We start from the raw sequence: 15,572 nt of genomic DNA, 5'->3' as shown, positions 1-15,572 counted from the left end.
ATAGCATAGACTGGAATGGCTCAGAGAAGACCAGACCAGAGGCAGGGTTGCTGGTTCAGGGGCTGTTGCAGTAATGTAAGTGAGAAATGATGAGAACCTAAATGAAGGTGGAAGCCACAGAGGCAAAGAAAAGTGAAGAGATCTGAGAGGTATTTAAGAGGAAAGGGCGAGGCCTGGCCAGAGGCAGTGGCTCACACTTGCAGTCCTGAGGCAGGTGAATTGCCTCAGCTCAGCAGTTTGAGATGAGATTGAACAAGAGTGAACCCATCTCTATTAAAAATAGAAAAATTAGCTGAACATTGTGGTGGGTGGCTGTAGTCACAGCTACTTGGGAGGCTGAGGCAGGAGGATCACCTGAGCCCAGGAGTTTGAATTTGCAGTGAGCTATCATGACCCTCCAGTATTCTACCCATGGCAGAGAGTGAGACTCTATCTCAAATATAAAAGAAGAAGAAGGAAGAGGAGGAGGAGGAGGAAGAAAGGGATATAGGCTTTGCAATTAACTAGATATGAAGATCAAAGCAAAGAGCAATCAAGGATGACTCTCCGGATTTCTGGCAGAAAGACTGGGTGGATGAAAGAGCAGGTGTGGGGGAGAAGAGCAAGCATTCAGTTAGGGACATGCCAAGTTTGGGTTTCTTTATAGGATTTTCAGAGAGAAACATCTAGCAGTCATTCAGGTAGAAAGGTCTGGCGCTCATAAGACATGGCAGTTGTTCAACTTATGGAGAATATCTAAGAAATATTTTTATGCATTGAAAACACTTGATTTAAAGCCATCACCTAAATTCATTCTTGTTATTGCTGTTAACGATGAGAACACTAAAGGCAAAACATATGGTTCTTCTAGAACAGCAGTTATCAACTTGTGGGTCGCGACCCCTTTGCGAGTCAAACAACCCTTTCACAGGTCACCTAAGACCATCCTGCATATCAGATATTTACATTACAATTCATAAAAGTAGCAAAATTACAGTTATGAAGTAGCAATGAAAATAATTTTATGGTTGGGGGTCACCACAACATGAGGAACTGTTTAAAGGGTCGTGGCATTAGGAAGGGTGAGAAGCACTATTCTAGAAGATTGCTTTCAATTTTACAGAATACATGATGCACAATGAATAATGACTTGAAGGTCTCTTACGACTCTAAGGCTAAGACTTAATTGTTACCTGGAACTTACTTTTGATGACAACATACTGGTGGCCTTATGAAAGCTCTTTACCTATAAAGCCATATAACCCCAAACATGCAATGATTACACTTATAGAAAAGAAATACCAAGTAAAGACACTATCTACATTTACCTACTCTGATCCCAATTGGCTGCAAACAGCAGAAGAATCTTCCTGCCGTAGTGGTCACGGTTTTCCAGCACCCCAGGGAACCCATCAATCAGAGCCCTCTTAATGCCGGGATCATCTGCCTTGAAGTTTTTAAACATGTCCAGGTTTAACTGGCGGTACTGGAAGTACTGGGCCAGGAGTCTAAAGGCATCTGCTTGGTGAAACTTCCTGGCTCGAAGAAATCTCAGGATGAAGGCATCATCTGTACGTAAAAACCCAATGTCAGGCCTGGTGATGATCATGTCCCTGACTTGCTGGATATCCTGATGTAAAACGTCTGCATTTTCGTTCAATTCCAGGCGTGCTTTCTCTATAGTCTCTGGACTGAGCCCAGCCTGTAAATGGGTCATCTTGGCCAAATCTCCTTTGCAATTGCTTAATTTCTGATATTTTGGAAGAAGAGAGACTGGTCCCATTCACCTGATGGTCTGCTGAAACCGTAGCCCATTCAACAGTTGTTTTACTACCAAACTGCCACTGGAACAGGCAAAGACAGGTTCGTCTTCCACAGTCAGGCCCTACGTGGTGGTGGCCATCCAAAAGAGAAGCAAAACCGAGGCCATGGCTTACTGGAAAACAAATGCACACAAGAGAAACAAACAGAGGTGATACAAAGAAGGTCTGGGCACATTTCTCATTTCTAGGCTGTGGGTCTGATTAGATTAGATATCCAAAGACTGAATGATAATTTGCTCTTAAAAGGGGGATTTAGTAGAAGTTGATTATTGATGACTTGCATGCATAATAGGGAAATACTAGAAATATGTTTGGGAACTTTTTCATTTTATTAACTAGTTCATAGTGTCTGGTCAGATCAGCAATAAAACATGCCCTTATTAATTACCCTGAGAAACAGTAGGAGGAGAGAAAGCTCCTTCTCCGCTACAGCGTGCTTTATGGGGCTATTCACAGGCCTGCATATGGCAGAGAAATTATAGCTCCTGTATAATTTATTGCTTCCCATTAGCCTTTCAAACAGAAGTATCTTTCGCAGAATTATCCTCTCCACTACTTTTTTTAAAAGAAGACTTTTGCCACTTTTAAAGGACTTTTAAAAAGGACTGTTAAAAGGGTGGTGCCTGTGGCTCAGTGGGTAGGGCGTCAGCCCTATATACCGAGGGTGGCAGAGGTTCAAAACTGGCCCCAGCCAAACTGCAACAAAAAAATAGCTGGGCATTGAGGCGGGCACCTGTTGTCCCAGCTACTCAAGAGGCTGAGGCAAGAGATCGCCTAAGCCCAGGAGATGGAGGTTGCTGTGAGCCATGTGACACCATGGCACTCTACCAAGGGCGATAAAGTCAGGCTCTGTTTCTACAAAAAAAAAAAAAAAAAAAAAGGACTGTTAAAGGTCACTCGTCCTAATCCCAGAAATGTGTCCTGAGTCAAAGGAGTCACCCATCAGTGTGTGTGTGTGGAGGGGGGCGGGGTGGAAGTGAAGACAGGCTTGTGGCTGGAAGCTTGACCTTCAATAATCAAATTTAACAACCAGGGGAAAGGAGACTCATGTGGGACGTATGCGAACGTCTTTATTATCTGCCTCTGCCACCCTTCTTCAAGGCAGGCAAAGGAGCATGAAGCTCTCTGTTGACTCTCTACCTAGCCCAATACCCACGTGGGCTTAAGAGTCATTCCATTTCATATAGCTTCTATTTTGACCTGGGATACTGTTTTCCTTATGATAATGGTTATTTTAATCCTCTCAGATACATCCCTTGTGATTTCTCCACCTAAATGGTGTATGGAGAAACGCCATAATGTTTGCATCTTCCTCATTTTAAATACAAATGCTTATATTCTCACAGACATCTGTTTGGTCTAGCCTGGAAGTCCCCCAAATCAGAAGACTAGTGAGAAGTGAATAAACTTACAGCATGCGTTTTCTCCTAGCTTTCAAAGGTCAAGAGCATCTCCCACAAGAGGCAGAATATTTGCTCTCAGTGGAGTTATGATTGGTAATGCTTTGTCAAATGAAATAATTAAAAAGACAAAATGATTTTTTTGTTTAGTTTAGGACTAATGGTCCTAAATTACTAATGGTAATTTCTTAAAGGAGATAATCAACGCACACATTTCTGCACACACTGACTTTCAGATATGGGGGAGATGAAAGACAACCCAAGTAACTGGTATTATCAAGATAATAAAAACATAAAAACAATTTCATCTATAAAATTGTAAAATGATTTGCAAGAAAATAGCATTTAGCTCTCTAATGTGAAACAAGAAACCAACCAGTCTTGCTACTCATTGATTTTAAGGATCCGAAACAATAAAGAAAAATCATACTAAGAACCTTGAAGTTGGGCAGTTAAGTTCACAAACTTATCCTAGAAAAAGTGCTACATACCTCATTGCTGAAAATCACTATGGTCAACTTCAAAGTACTCCCTGTAGTCACCTGGTGACCATAGTGATATTTAGCAATGCAGTATTTCTAGGATGAGTTCATGAACTTAATTCAGACATAGTACAATGGCAGCTCTGATGTTCATTCCAGAAAAAGAGTTCCAAAATTGTTTTGAAGGGACTGGTGAGAGTGCATAGCTTCCTAAGGGGGCACCTCGAAGGTGACCATAGTGCTATTCAGCAATGAGGTATGTAGCACTTGTTCTAGAATAAGTTCTTGAACTTAATTGTCAGACCTCGTATTCCCAGGAAGAAACTTCAAGATTTATCTAATTGAGTGACCACCTGATGTTAAAATTCCATCCCAAATAGCCTCATCATACTCCTTCAGAAAGCTGTTCCCCCCTTCCATTCATCCCTACACCCACTACAATCTATCTTTGACATGCTACTAAAATTGCTCCCACCAACCAATGACAGGGATGATGATATAATCTATCATCCAGACTTAGGCACGAAAGGGTGCTAATAATAATGCTGGAAAAGCAGGCATAAACTGGGACAGATTCAAGCAAACACAGACAGATGGTCACTCTGCTAGTGAGTGGCATTTTTGCTGCTATAGCCAATAGACAAATGTCAGTGCCTACTGAGAGTGACCTCTGTCAGTGTTGGCATCACTACTTAATCGTACTTAGACCTTTGTCCCATTCTCACGTTCTTTTCTGTGACTCTACATGCCCTGATTTCTCTCCTAGCCCATCATTCCTTCCTTCTCTATCTCCTCTTTTTGTGTCACCACTTCCATGACAGTGTTTCTCAGGATCTCAGCCATGATTTGGCCATGTACATGGGGATAACTTCAGCCTGTAGCTTCCTCCTGATCTTCAGGCTACACATTCAACTGTCTACTAAACATCTCCACTTATTTGTACCGCACATACCGCACATTCATTATGTTCAAAACTGAACTAATTTCCCATCCAGAATTTGCTCCTCCACTTGTGTCTCTTAGTAGACATCATCTTCCATGCGGTTTCCCACACTAGACACCTGGGAGCCAACTATTATTCCACCCTCTCACTTATCACCCACTACCCAGCAATCGCTTCCTTAACATTTCTGAAATGTGTCCAATTATTTCTTTCCCTGTTACCACTGTCTTTGTTAAACCACATCACCACTCATCTGTTTAGTCCTACAACATTTTACTGGTGCCCTTGCTGCTAATGCATTGGCTGCATTACAATTGAAATATGCTCTTTGTCAATCCTTGCTTAACACCCACCATTAGCTTCTACTTCTTGTCCTAGGATAAAGTATAAAACTATATATCATGCTTCCCAAGATCCCCCCCCCCACCATCATCTGGTCCCTTTCTGTCTCTCCACATTCACCGTCTGGCCATGCAACCACTTGTAATTTCTTTTCACTTTTGTGTGTAAAACCTGCCCTCTCTGCCTAGAGTAAGCCCTAATTCACCTTTCTTTGCCTTTCAGGACTCAACTTGAGAGCAATTTCTCCCAGGGAACCCTCCTTGACCTTCAGAGGTCACAGTATCTCCACAGTGCTGGCCACCGCATCTTATTTATTGCCATTTCCTATCTCTCTCTTCACAGAGAACACCTTACAGAGAAGGGCTGGATCTATTTGTCTGTGATACATTGTCCTCAGTACAATGCCTGTGAGCAGAGCAACTTCATTGTGTTCACAGCCACATCCTCAGTGCCTAACACAGTGTCTACCATGGAGTAGGCACTCAGCAAAGGACAGAATAGCCAAATAGAGAAAGTAGTCAAAGGGATGTTTGACTAAGTAAGTGATGTCCTTTGTCTGAGAACCTCTAATGCTGTTTTTCTTAAGTTATGAGGAGCAGTTAACATTTTATTTCCTCCAACTGATATTATACAAAGTCTTCCCCTCCCCTAACCCCCAGAAATTTTATCCTGAGCATGAGGTGCCTCAGATCATCGCCTCCCTAAAACACTCTGGGTAATGATCTCAGTTCCAAGCCATGGTGTGTGGTACACAGGGCACAGGGCATGGCAGCAGCTCATTTCCTACAGAGGATTTAAAGCTTGGGCAAGTTACTTACCTCTTACAGTTCAGGGAACTCAACAATATTTCCAAGATAAATTATTATAGGTCCAAGGGGAGAGTGGAGGTTGCATTTTTCATGGCCCACTTCCACACCACATAGCTATGCCTCCAATCTATAAAACTAGAAATTACTTTGCTTCAATCTACATCTTTATTCTGTGCTCAGCATACAGTAGAAGCTTCTGAGGAAAATACTCAAGCCAGGGTCACAGGCTTTCACACTTAAGATAAAATAGATTATTTTCCATTACAGCAAATCCTTCATACCAGAAGTCGACTGCTACTTAAATAACAACTTCAGTGGATAATAGAAAGCTCTATGAAGAATGTCCACCAGGATGTGGCATTTTCAATAGACTCTAACCTTTTGTTCACATAAAAAAACTTGTTTCTCACTCAACTTTTCTGAGTTATAAAAGGATACATTGGACTTGGTATCACATGAAGTGAGAATGGTTCTCTATCCTTGCACTGTTAATAATAATGGTAGCTATTATTATATTATTATTTATTACAGCTGTGCATTATTTCCCCAGCACAGGCACACTCTCTCTTTATAGACTACAGATAATGCTTAGAATAATTGTATGAAATGAGTATATTATTGTCCCATTTTTTCAAATGAGGAAACTGAGGCACAGAGAGGTTAAATGGCCAATATTACACAGCTACTAAGATGCAAAAACAGAATTCAAGCCCAAGTAAGCTTTCTCTAAACCCATGTTCTGCCTCTTACATGTAGCAGAGAGATTTTATTATCTGCTACTTAAGACATATGATAATCAGGAAATGACCTTCCCCCTCTGAAGTTCATTCTCCTTCCTTAAAATCCCTTCCAGAATTACCATTCTATAAGCCTAAATGTGCTGATAGGTGAACAGATTTTCTGAGGTTATCTAATGCTGAAACTTACAGACACCCAGTTGTCATCTGGTCCTTGTTTCTTCACTGGAAGGTGACTGGAATGGTTCCAGACCTAGCTGTCTATGCCTTTTCCAGCTATCACTAATTTTTGCTCTTCCTTCATGTATCTTCCTTTGGCAAAAAAAGGCAGATCAAAGCCTCTGCCATTCTTTTTGAAAGACTGATACTTTGCCATGCCTAGCAGAGTGCCAAGCATCACTTTGGCATTGAGCTGTTCTTTATAAACAAAAAGGGCACTTTAGGCAGATTCAAGTGAGCCTCAGAAACCATCCTCCACATTGTGATTGGGTCACAAACGATTCTCTACTTAGAGACAATTTCAAATACACGGAGAGTAACTCACAACCACCCTCTGTGGAGTCCAAGGTAGAAGATAACTTCCACTCTAATCCATGCCTTTCTAACGAACTAGAGAAAGTCTCCTCATTCATTTTCGAAAGAAAAAAAGTCTCCATAGAATGATGTTTAGATCACTCTATCCACAGATTTTAGACTCATATGTCATCTCAAGTTCCACTAGGAAAAATATTTATGTATATATTTTCTCATTCAGAATTCAATCTTAAGAAAGTATACCGACAAACATATACTTACAGTATAAAAATCCTGTTAGAAAGTGTGGTTATCCAAAAGGAATCTATTTTAATAATTTTATAACGTATTATTCTAATTTATTTTGTGAGAATCTTCAGAAACACCCATAAGATATATCAGGAAAAAAATCAGAAAAATAATAGCAATGACTTATCTAAAAACTCGTACATGTATATGTATCATTTCAAAGCATTTTACAGCAATTATCTTTCTTCTTTGTTACAGTGATCCTGCAATGGGTTATATGAAGATACTTCCCTGAGAATTGCTGAAGTAAAATCATGAGAAACAATGTAGGTAAAACTGCTTGTGAAATAGAAAGATCCATTTTCCATTAAATGTAATATTCTTGTTGATGTCATAATTATGCTGTCTCTGGGTAAATAAAAGGATATTGAGGCAAAGAACAGCAAAGAACTGGCTTAAAGTCAGGAAATGAGCTAATATTAAGGTTGGATAACAAATAAGCAAATATTTTTTGAATACTTATTATGTGCCAAGGGTTTGGATGTTGTGTAATCTAATATTCATACCAACCTATAAAGCTAGGCCATCCCTTACTAGTAATTAGGAAACATCTGCGATTAAATAAGGTAGATGTGAGTCACTATGAAAGTTTTGAAACAGACTTTGTTATGGTCCATTATTTCACTTTCAAGAAACCCTGTCGACAGCACCCTTTCTGATTCACCCCTGCGAGTTTCAACTTGCTTATCAGTGTTTTTTGGCTGGGAGTGGTGGTGGATTTATTTGTTTCTATCCACAGAGATTTTTACCTTTCTTGATTTTTCTGCGTTTCAAAAGTTTTGTAATAACCCATATAGATGGAAAAACAAAGATTTATACCTATGTACCTGACCCACATTTTGTCAGTGACTCTGTCCTGACTTTCTGAGGAGGTGCCATCTTTAACACCACTCTGGATACCAGTGCCCTCAGCCTCACTCACACTCACATGATAAACATATCCCCACACCCACCAGTGCTAAGGGAGATCATTTGAGGGATCTCTTAAAATTGACCAAATTTGGGGGAGGAAAGAGAATATTTTCATAATCAGAAAGGAAAAATCTATAATTTATATATGTAATATAAGAACATCAATAATTACTGAAGAGTGGTGCTTTTAAGCACACAGGAAGTTAAATAATACAAATGTAAAATGATATAAACTATACTCATATTTCTTTTATGGGCTACTCTTATAATAAAAGGATGAAAAACAAATCTCAGTAATAATACTTCACACATGAAAGCCTAATCAACTACCTCATCCACCAGTAAGTGTAAAATCTGTGTTTCTGAATTTTAAAAATATATTGAGTTAGGTTAATCTTCAGACATCTTCACCTTCCTAACACCTCACTTCAAATTTTTCAACTGAATGTGCATTTTTACCTAGGAATGCCAAAAGGGATTTTTATACTGAATGAAATAAAAATATGTGCTGCTGACACATCTAAACCAACACTGAAAATCACAGTGAGCAAAATTCTTTTTTGTTTTTATGTACAACTTTATTTGAAATCTTTCCTGAAAAATGATATGCTCCCCTCTTGCCAGCAGAACCTACGTTTGAATCTCAGAGTTTGTTTGATTACACATTCCATGGTACTGACCAGAAAGTATTCTTTTCTCCAAATGATGAATTTTCAGATTGATTGGCCCTTATGGCTTGTAGGACTTCTACATGAGCCCTAGCAAAAGAACATAGACCTGTGAGAATAAAGCAGCCCCCAATATGTTGACTTTCTTTAAAATGTTAGCCAACTTGCAGATATGAACTGTCTGTACCAGGGCTAGATAGAATAGTCTGGAAGGATAAAGGAGAGACCTTTAATCATCCAAAAGTGTAACATAATCAGAATTTATCTCCTGATTCACAGTCCACCTTCCATCACCTTTAACTCACTCCTAGTGTGGGTTAACTCTTGCCACGTAAATACTCATTGTATAAACTCTCTTGGCTCCCTTTAAAACAGTAACTGAGCACATAGTCACCTGCTCCTCTTTGTAACTCCTCCTGAGAAAGGTTAAAAGTAAATTGGAATGAGTTCTGTCAGAGTAGAGGCATTGAGAACTTCTACACCAAGTAGACTCCAGATCAGAATTGGAACAGACTGGGACTCAGATAAAGTAGATCTAATTGACAGAGACCTGTATCCTGAGTTCTAAAACCATCTATAAAACTTTTAATTCTTTTGGTTCACTTTGGGATAAATAATTCAAAGAGTTGAGGAGAAAATCAACTTATGAAGAAAACATGAGATTGTTCTGCCTCCTTACTGTGTTAGGTGGAAAAGTTTTTAATTGAAGTAGCATTTGCTTTACATTTCAATATGTGTTCAATAAAGATAATCTATAGGAGAAAACCTGCTGAGACATAGATAATCAAACTGGAATGTTTTCCTATACTATCAAACTGTTCCCATAAGAAGACATGAGCAGTCAAGGCCCCAAATTTTAAAACAGAGTAGTTGTGCTTCCTAAGAGTATTGGCGGGATGGCAAAAGAGATTAAACCAGTTGACCCTTCTGTCAGCAAAGGAGAAGGGTATTTCTATAGAATGGACTCTTTATTTTTTGAGGAAGAAGATCTAGACCAGTGATTTTCAACCATTGTGCCATGAGAGGATCTTAGGTGTCCTGTGAAAATTTTTAAGATCATTAATTAAATTATTTTTGACAGAAATTCAAAGCATAGCAAGTATATTCTACTTTTTACTCTTTTTTTATCAATATAATTTAAGTGTGCCATGGAAGTTTAACTATGTTCAAGTGTATCATGAGATTAAAAGGGTGAAAAACACTGATCTAGAGGAATGTGAGAAAGGCAGGTTCACCCAAATATAGCCATTAAATCTACTTGTTTCCTTGTCCACTCAGTGTTCTGTGTTCTTTCCAGCACATCTATGTACTGAGAACACTTCTTCTGGGTGCAGTTGAGCAGGCAGCACTAGCAGCAGCAATCAGGACTGGCAGCAGGAGTCAGAGCTAAGAAAACAACCTGGTGCAAGTGAAACTTAGCAGGATGCTTATGGGTGAGGTGGGAGGAAAGGGTCTATTTTTATAACTTCCTTCTCAATTAGAAATACAGTTTCTGAGCTCTTATTGCCTCAGACTTTGGAGTGGTTTTTGTTTCATTTTAGGATGAGTGATATTATTTAATAATCAGACACAAGAAAAATAAAAAGTTAAAAAAACAAAAAATCTTTTCTTTTCTTGGCCTTTGCTTCCCAAAGGGTGGTCCCAGTATCAGCAGCCTCGGCAGCTCCCAGGAGCTTGAGTGGAATACGAAATGCCAGAATCCCCCTGGACTTACTAGAAGGGCACCAGAAACACCAGGCAATTTTTATGCGCATTAATATTTGAGAGTTGCTGGTCTAGAGGATTTTAGTGACCCAAAAGGATTGAGAAGCTAGATTAATTGCCCTGAGGCCGTAACTCACACTGTCTGAGCAGTTCTACATTGTCAGAGAAGGAGTAAAAGGAACCCAGTGTGTACGCTATTTATGGAGTGATGGCTCATGTGATAGCACCCTGTTAATTACTTGGGGACATGTTTGCACACTCTACATCTCAAACCTCCAAGAAAAGGAAGGAAGGGGAGAAGGTGGAAAGGAAGGAAGGAAGGGTTAAAAAGAAAGCGAAAGGGAGGAAGAAAAAAAGAAAAGAGAGAAAAGCTCGCATTTTCTTTTGCTTTATTTTGATCATGCATCAAGAACCCTTTTACTTACGGACTTTGTGATTTGAGCCCCCCCCCCCCACCAACTGCTATTCCCAGACCCACAACTTCTGGTTTTTTTTTCCTTCAAAACTAAAAAAGTAATGAATATTGAACAAACTGTGTGTGTGACACACATGCAGGGATGGAGATTTATATGAGATCTTGGAGCAATAATAGAAGTTGAATTGATGTGATGCTATTTTAAGAAAGAGACATGAAAAAGGCTTCGTAAGTGGTCTTTACAATAGTGAGGAATTGGAGATTTGGCTAAAAGTGTCCTGCACACAAAATCAGATTATCTCAAACACATATGGGGAAATTCTTGCTGGTTCGGAAGTTAGGAAGAAGAAAAGCACACAGGAAATTAGCCTGCCACTCGGGAAACTTTCTCTGATGCCCTGTCACAGAACAGGCTTATGACGAGACAGAACATAGGGTGACCTGACCAGAAAAGATATAATAAAGGGCTGTGGGAGACACCAGAGGGAGGAGAGGATAATGAACTTATTACCTGAATCAATGAAGGGATTTTTAGGGGGCAGGAGATATTTGACCAGTTTATTTCCACATCCATAAAGAATCAAGCCATAACATTCCCTTAAGTTAAGAAAAACTTAGATCAAAAATTAAGCACAGTGTTCACTAGAGAGATCTAACGCTGGTGTTAGGGTTTGGAAACTTGTAATGATTTGCACTATGGCTCTTCTCTTGAAGCAACTTTCTTCCAGTGATATAATCAAAATAAACAATATTGGGGAGAAGGGTGTAAAGAGGCAAGAAAGATCTGTTTTGGCCCTGTTGAGGGATATTTATGGGCTGATTATGTGTAGTCAAGTTTCCTATTTCATACAACTGTCCTGCTATGCTACAACCTCTGTCTGAGTCATGGTGGAGAAGGAGCAGCAGAGATCAAAGTCAGCCGAATCTATTTACTACGGATGGAAGGCTGTGCTGCGAGGAAGTATGTAAAGTTGGGAATAAGCTCGTTAAGGATACCACAGCTTTGGAAAGCCTGGAGAAGACAGCAGACACCATTAGTTCCTAAGAATTCAAGATACTGCCTTTTGAGACATGAAAGACCTCCCAGATTTAAACTTCATGATCCTAAAATGATGTACTCCTCTATGGGTATGCCTACCAAAATGGACTATTAAACTCTGCTAGAAAATGATTTCTGTTCACCTTTAAATCCATTATACAAATTGAAAAGTTTCGTTTTTGAAGATGTGGGGGGAAAAAGCAAAATAGTCTTTAATAAAAAAAACTATGTCAGAAGCCAGGATATTGGCCATCTATAAAAATTAATAAGCTCAGCATAACATTTCAGTCAGGGAAAGGCATTGCTTACAGCCTGATGCCTGTGTATCTCACTGAAGCAGCATTGTTTTAAAATTTCCCCAGCCTCAGAAGATTGCATTAAGCCCAGGAAGATAGCAGCTTTGGAGGCGCTGGATTTCTGGCCTTGAGTTTGTAGTGCAAAGCAGCAAGAATTGGCAATATGTACACTTTTAAAAATTATCTGAGCTGAATTCTTTGCAGACAGATAAGAGAGTTTTAAGAATTCCTTTTCTGAGGAACTTTAGAGGTCTTATTTACTGTGGGTATTTCCAATCTAAGGACAGTACATGGAAGATAGAATATCCTTCTCTAAATCCATTCCATCCCATATTTCTACTAGTTTCCTTGGTTTGAGTTTAAAACTAAAGGAATTTTAGAGCAGATGCAATTACTCTCATTTATGTAGTTAGTAGCATTAAGCAACTTCTGATATCACATCACTATTCCTCATCCACAAAGAGTATTAGGTACAAATTCCACCTCATAACTTTTTCCAGAAGATGCCTGTTTGCCTCTCTTTATTTTTGACAATGCCGCTAATGATGAGCAAGCTGATTTTGATGAACCTTGCTTCACAGTCTCTTTTTAAAGAGGCAGAATAAACGTACAAGGCCAGTTTTTAAATGAAGCTTTTCTCTGCTCTGGTTGAAACTTTCTTGTTACACGTCACCTTGTGTTACTCCCTTTTAAATACATCTCATTTTTAATAAAGATATTGATTTTATAAAAAACATAACTTGTCAAAAAACACTCCCAATTCTTTGCCGTTTAGTAAAAAATCAATTAGAGAGCACCCACCAAAATATTTTTATTTATGGCAGGTTAGGCACTTATTTTCTGGTATTTGTTAGCTTGTATGAAACAGATGATCCTGGCTAAATCAAATTAGGCACTATGACTTGGGTTTGGACCTTCAAGTTCAAATTAATCAGATATTTGAAAGGTGTTCCAAGTTCACTTGAGCTGAGATAGAAAATGATAGCACTTTAAAGGCAAAGCCTGGCAGCACACAGTTACGTAAAATGTCTTTTCAATTTTTGCACTCTATTACCCTTTACTATTATGGGAAAATGGTGTTATCGCCTGATTACTGGGAAAGCACACAGAAACCTCGCCTTCCCAATCTAAGCCAGTCCTCGACCAGTGATGAACAAAGCCAGGCCATCTGCTCTGCATATCATTACTACTTTAGCCGTTTGGGCAAGGGAGCTACCTTCTCTGCTTCAAAGAGAAGGTTTAAGGTTGGAAAATCGAAATGAAGTGGGTAGACAGAAAGAGGCAGTTGAACAAATAGCACTTTCCAATGAAAGCCCCATTTCCGAGGTTATTCTCGTTAGCATAATTTTCATTTTTGATTCTGGCCACGGACTTAACCTTCGGGGTCCCCATTTTGCAAAACATTTCAGTAAAAAAAACTTAATTCCCGAGTTTCTGCAGTAACCGCTTAGGAAGGAAAAGGCGTGTGGGAGAATATGAGTCATCAGTCACCCCCACCCTGCCTCCTGGTGATTCTCCATTGGCAAACCAGAAACACAGGTTGAGCCCACATTTCTGTTTTTCTGGAATCACACTATGCCTCAGGCCATGTTAATTTCCTGAACTAAACAGTCCCTGATCTGATGAGAGGCTGCTGGCTAACTGCTGGTGTCTGGCAAGTGCGCCGTCTGTCCGCCCCTGGCCCGGGTCTCTCCCTCCTGCCTTCACTGTCCCTTCCTCTCAGGCAGGCGTCTCTCTTTGTTTTCTGGGGTGCCGTTCACTTGAACTTTCTCCTTCTTATACCGGTAAACTTGAGCTCTTTTCCTCTACCCTGCGGACCTTGGGCTTTATCTAAGTGACAAGACACAGTTGTGTGACTGTAGTTACCGCGCTGCTGATGGTGGAGAAGATGACGGTGGTGGAGATGGGGCTGCTGATGGTGTGAGCCAGCGCAGGCTGAGCTGGCGCGGGGAGGAGGATGGACCGCGGCGGCGGCGGAGCGGTGCGGGGCGGAGAGGTGGAGTGCAGAGGGATTGCGGATGGGAGCTGTCCACGTACCCGAGTGCTGAAACGCCGCAGCCACGGCATCGCAAGCGCGGGGAAAAGGCGGGGAGGCGCTGCAAATACAGAAGGGAGAAAAAAGGCAACAAATACCTTCACATGGCCGACCAGACTTGCTCTGGGAATGTATTTCTGCAGGTGTCCTCGCTGCTGAACTGGGTGGGTGAGATCCTATTCTGGCAGGTTCAGGCTCAGATTTCTCTAGAAAGCTGTGAATGAGAGCTCGGGCACCACACCGGGCTGTGATTTTGGTAGGAGGCGTGTGCGCCCGAGACTCTGTCCTTCTATACCGAGCCTGGCTTTCCCCTGGGTCCTAAATGCCTCCGCACGGTTGCTCTTCGGATTCCGTCAACACCTATCAAGAATTACTGAATTTTGTTAACACTGGGACAAAAAGTCCCACAATCATCACTCTCCACACAGACTTAAAAACAGAGTCTTTCAAACGGATTAATATAAGCTCTGAAACAGACGTGTGCTTGTGAGTGTGTGTGTGTGAATTTGACAGATGACCAACTGTCCAAGATCTATGGGGGAAAGGTTAGATTATTTTATTAATGAATGATGTTAAAAAAAAAACTATATCAAAAGGTTTAAGTTAAAACCTCATTACACCAAAATAAATTATGCATAGATGAAAAAGCTCAACAAAAAGTAAATTTTAAAAAAGGACTTGAAGAAAGTAAATATTTTATTGATCTCAGGATGGGGAGATTTTTCTAAGCTCAAGAGGAATAGAAGAACCCACAGAGGAAATATCAGTAAGTTGGAGTACATGAAAATACTCTGTTAAAACAAGTAAATACAAATTGCCACTTGGAAAAAATGCAAGAAGTGTATGCTTTCTACAAATAATATCTCATAAAGCAAAACATAAACACTAAGAATCTCAGAAAAAAGGAGGAAGGACAAATGACAATTCGTGGGAGAAATGAAGGTGCAAAATAAACACATATGCAAAAATAAAACTATGTAAATGGAAATAAATAGTTTAAAACAGCACTGAGGTGAAATTTTGACTCAGGCTTAACGTATAATATCTTCTATTGTGGGGATAATAGTGAAAAAGTGTAATCATTCTAAAAATCTCTTTCACAACATATATCAAGTGTCACATGCATTTAGATAAAAAAAAATCCTCTTCTAGCACCTTATGCTGAA

The 15,572-nt window shown here is 39.9% G+C and overlaps 1 protein-coding gene across 1 annotated transcript in view; it reads right to left on the bottom strand.

Moving 5' to 3' along the window:
- CLVS1 (clavesin 1) overlaps positions 1–14,675 on the bottom strand; it is a 188,172-nt gene extending 173,497 nt beyond the window's left edge. Inside the window, exons 1-2 of the mRNA XM_003802169.2 lie at positions 14,505–14,675; positions 1,308–1,915 (exon numbers count right to left, since the gene is read on the bottom strand). Coding sequence (XP_003802217.1) covers positions 1,308–1,762 — 455 coding nt within the window. The 5' untranslated portion in view covers positions 1,763–1,915; positions 14,505–14,675. The remainder of the gene's footprint in view (positions 1–1,307; positions 1,916–14,504) is intronic.
- Positions 14,676–15,572: the final 897 nt, after the last annotated feature.

This window comes from Otolemur garnettii, unplaced genomic scaffold (genome assembly GCF_000181295.1).
Source record: "Otolemur garnettii isolate 467f Iridium unplaced genomic scaffold, OtoGar3 scaffold00234, whole genome shotgun sequence".
Taxonomy (NCBI): domain Eukaryota; kingdom Metazoa; phylum Chordata; class Mammalia; order Primates; family Galagidae; genus Otolemur; species Otolemur garnettii.
Note: the sequence above shows the minus strand (reverse complement) of the source record. Positions and strands in the feature narration are given on the sequence as shown.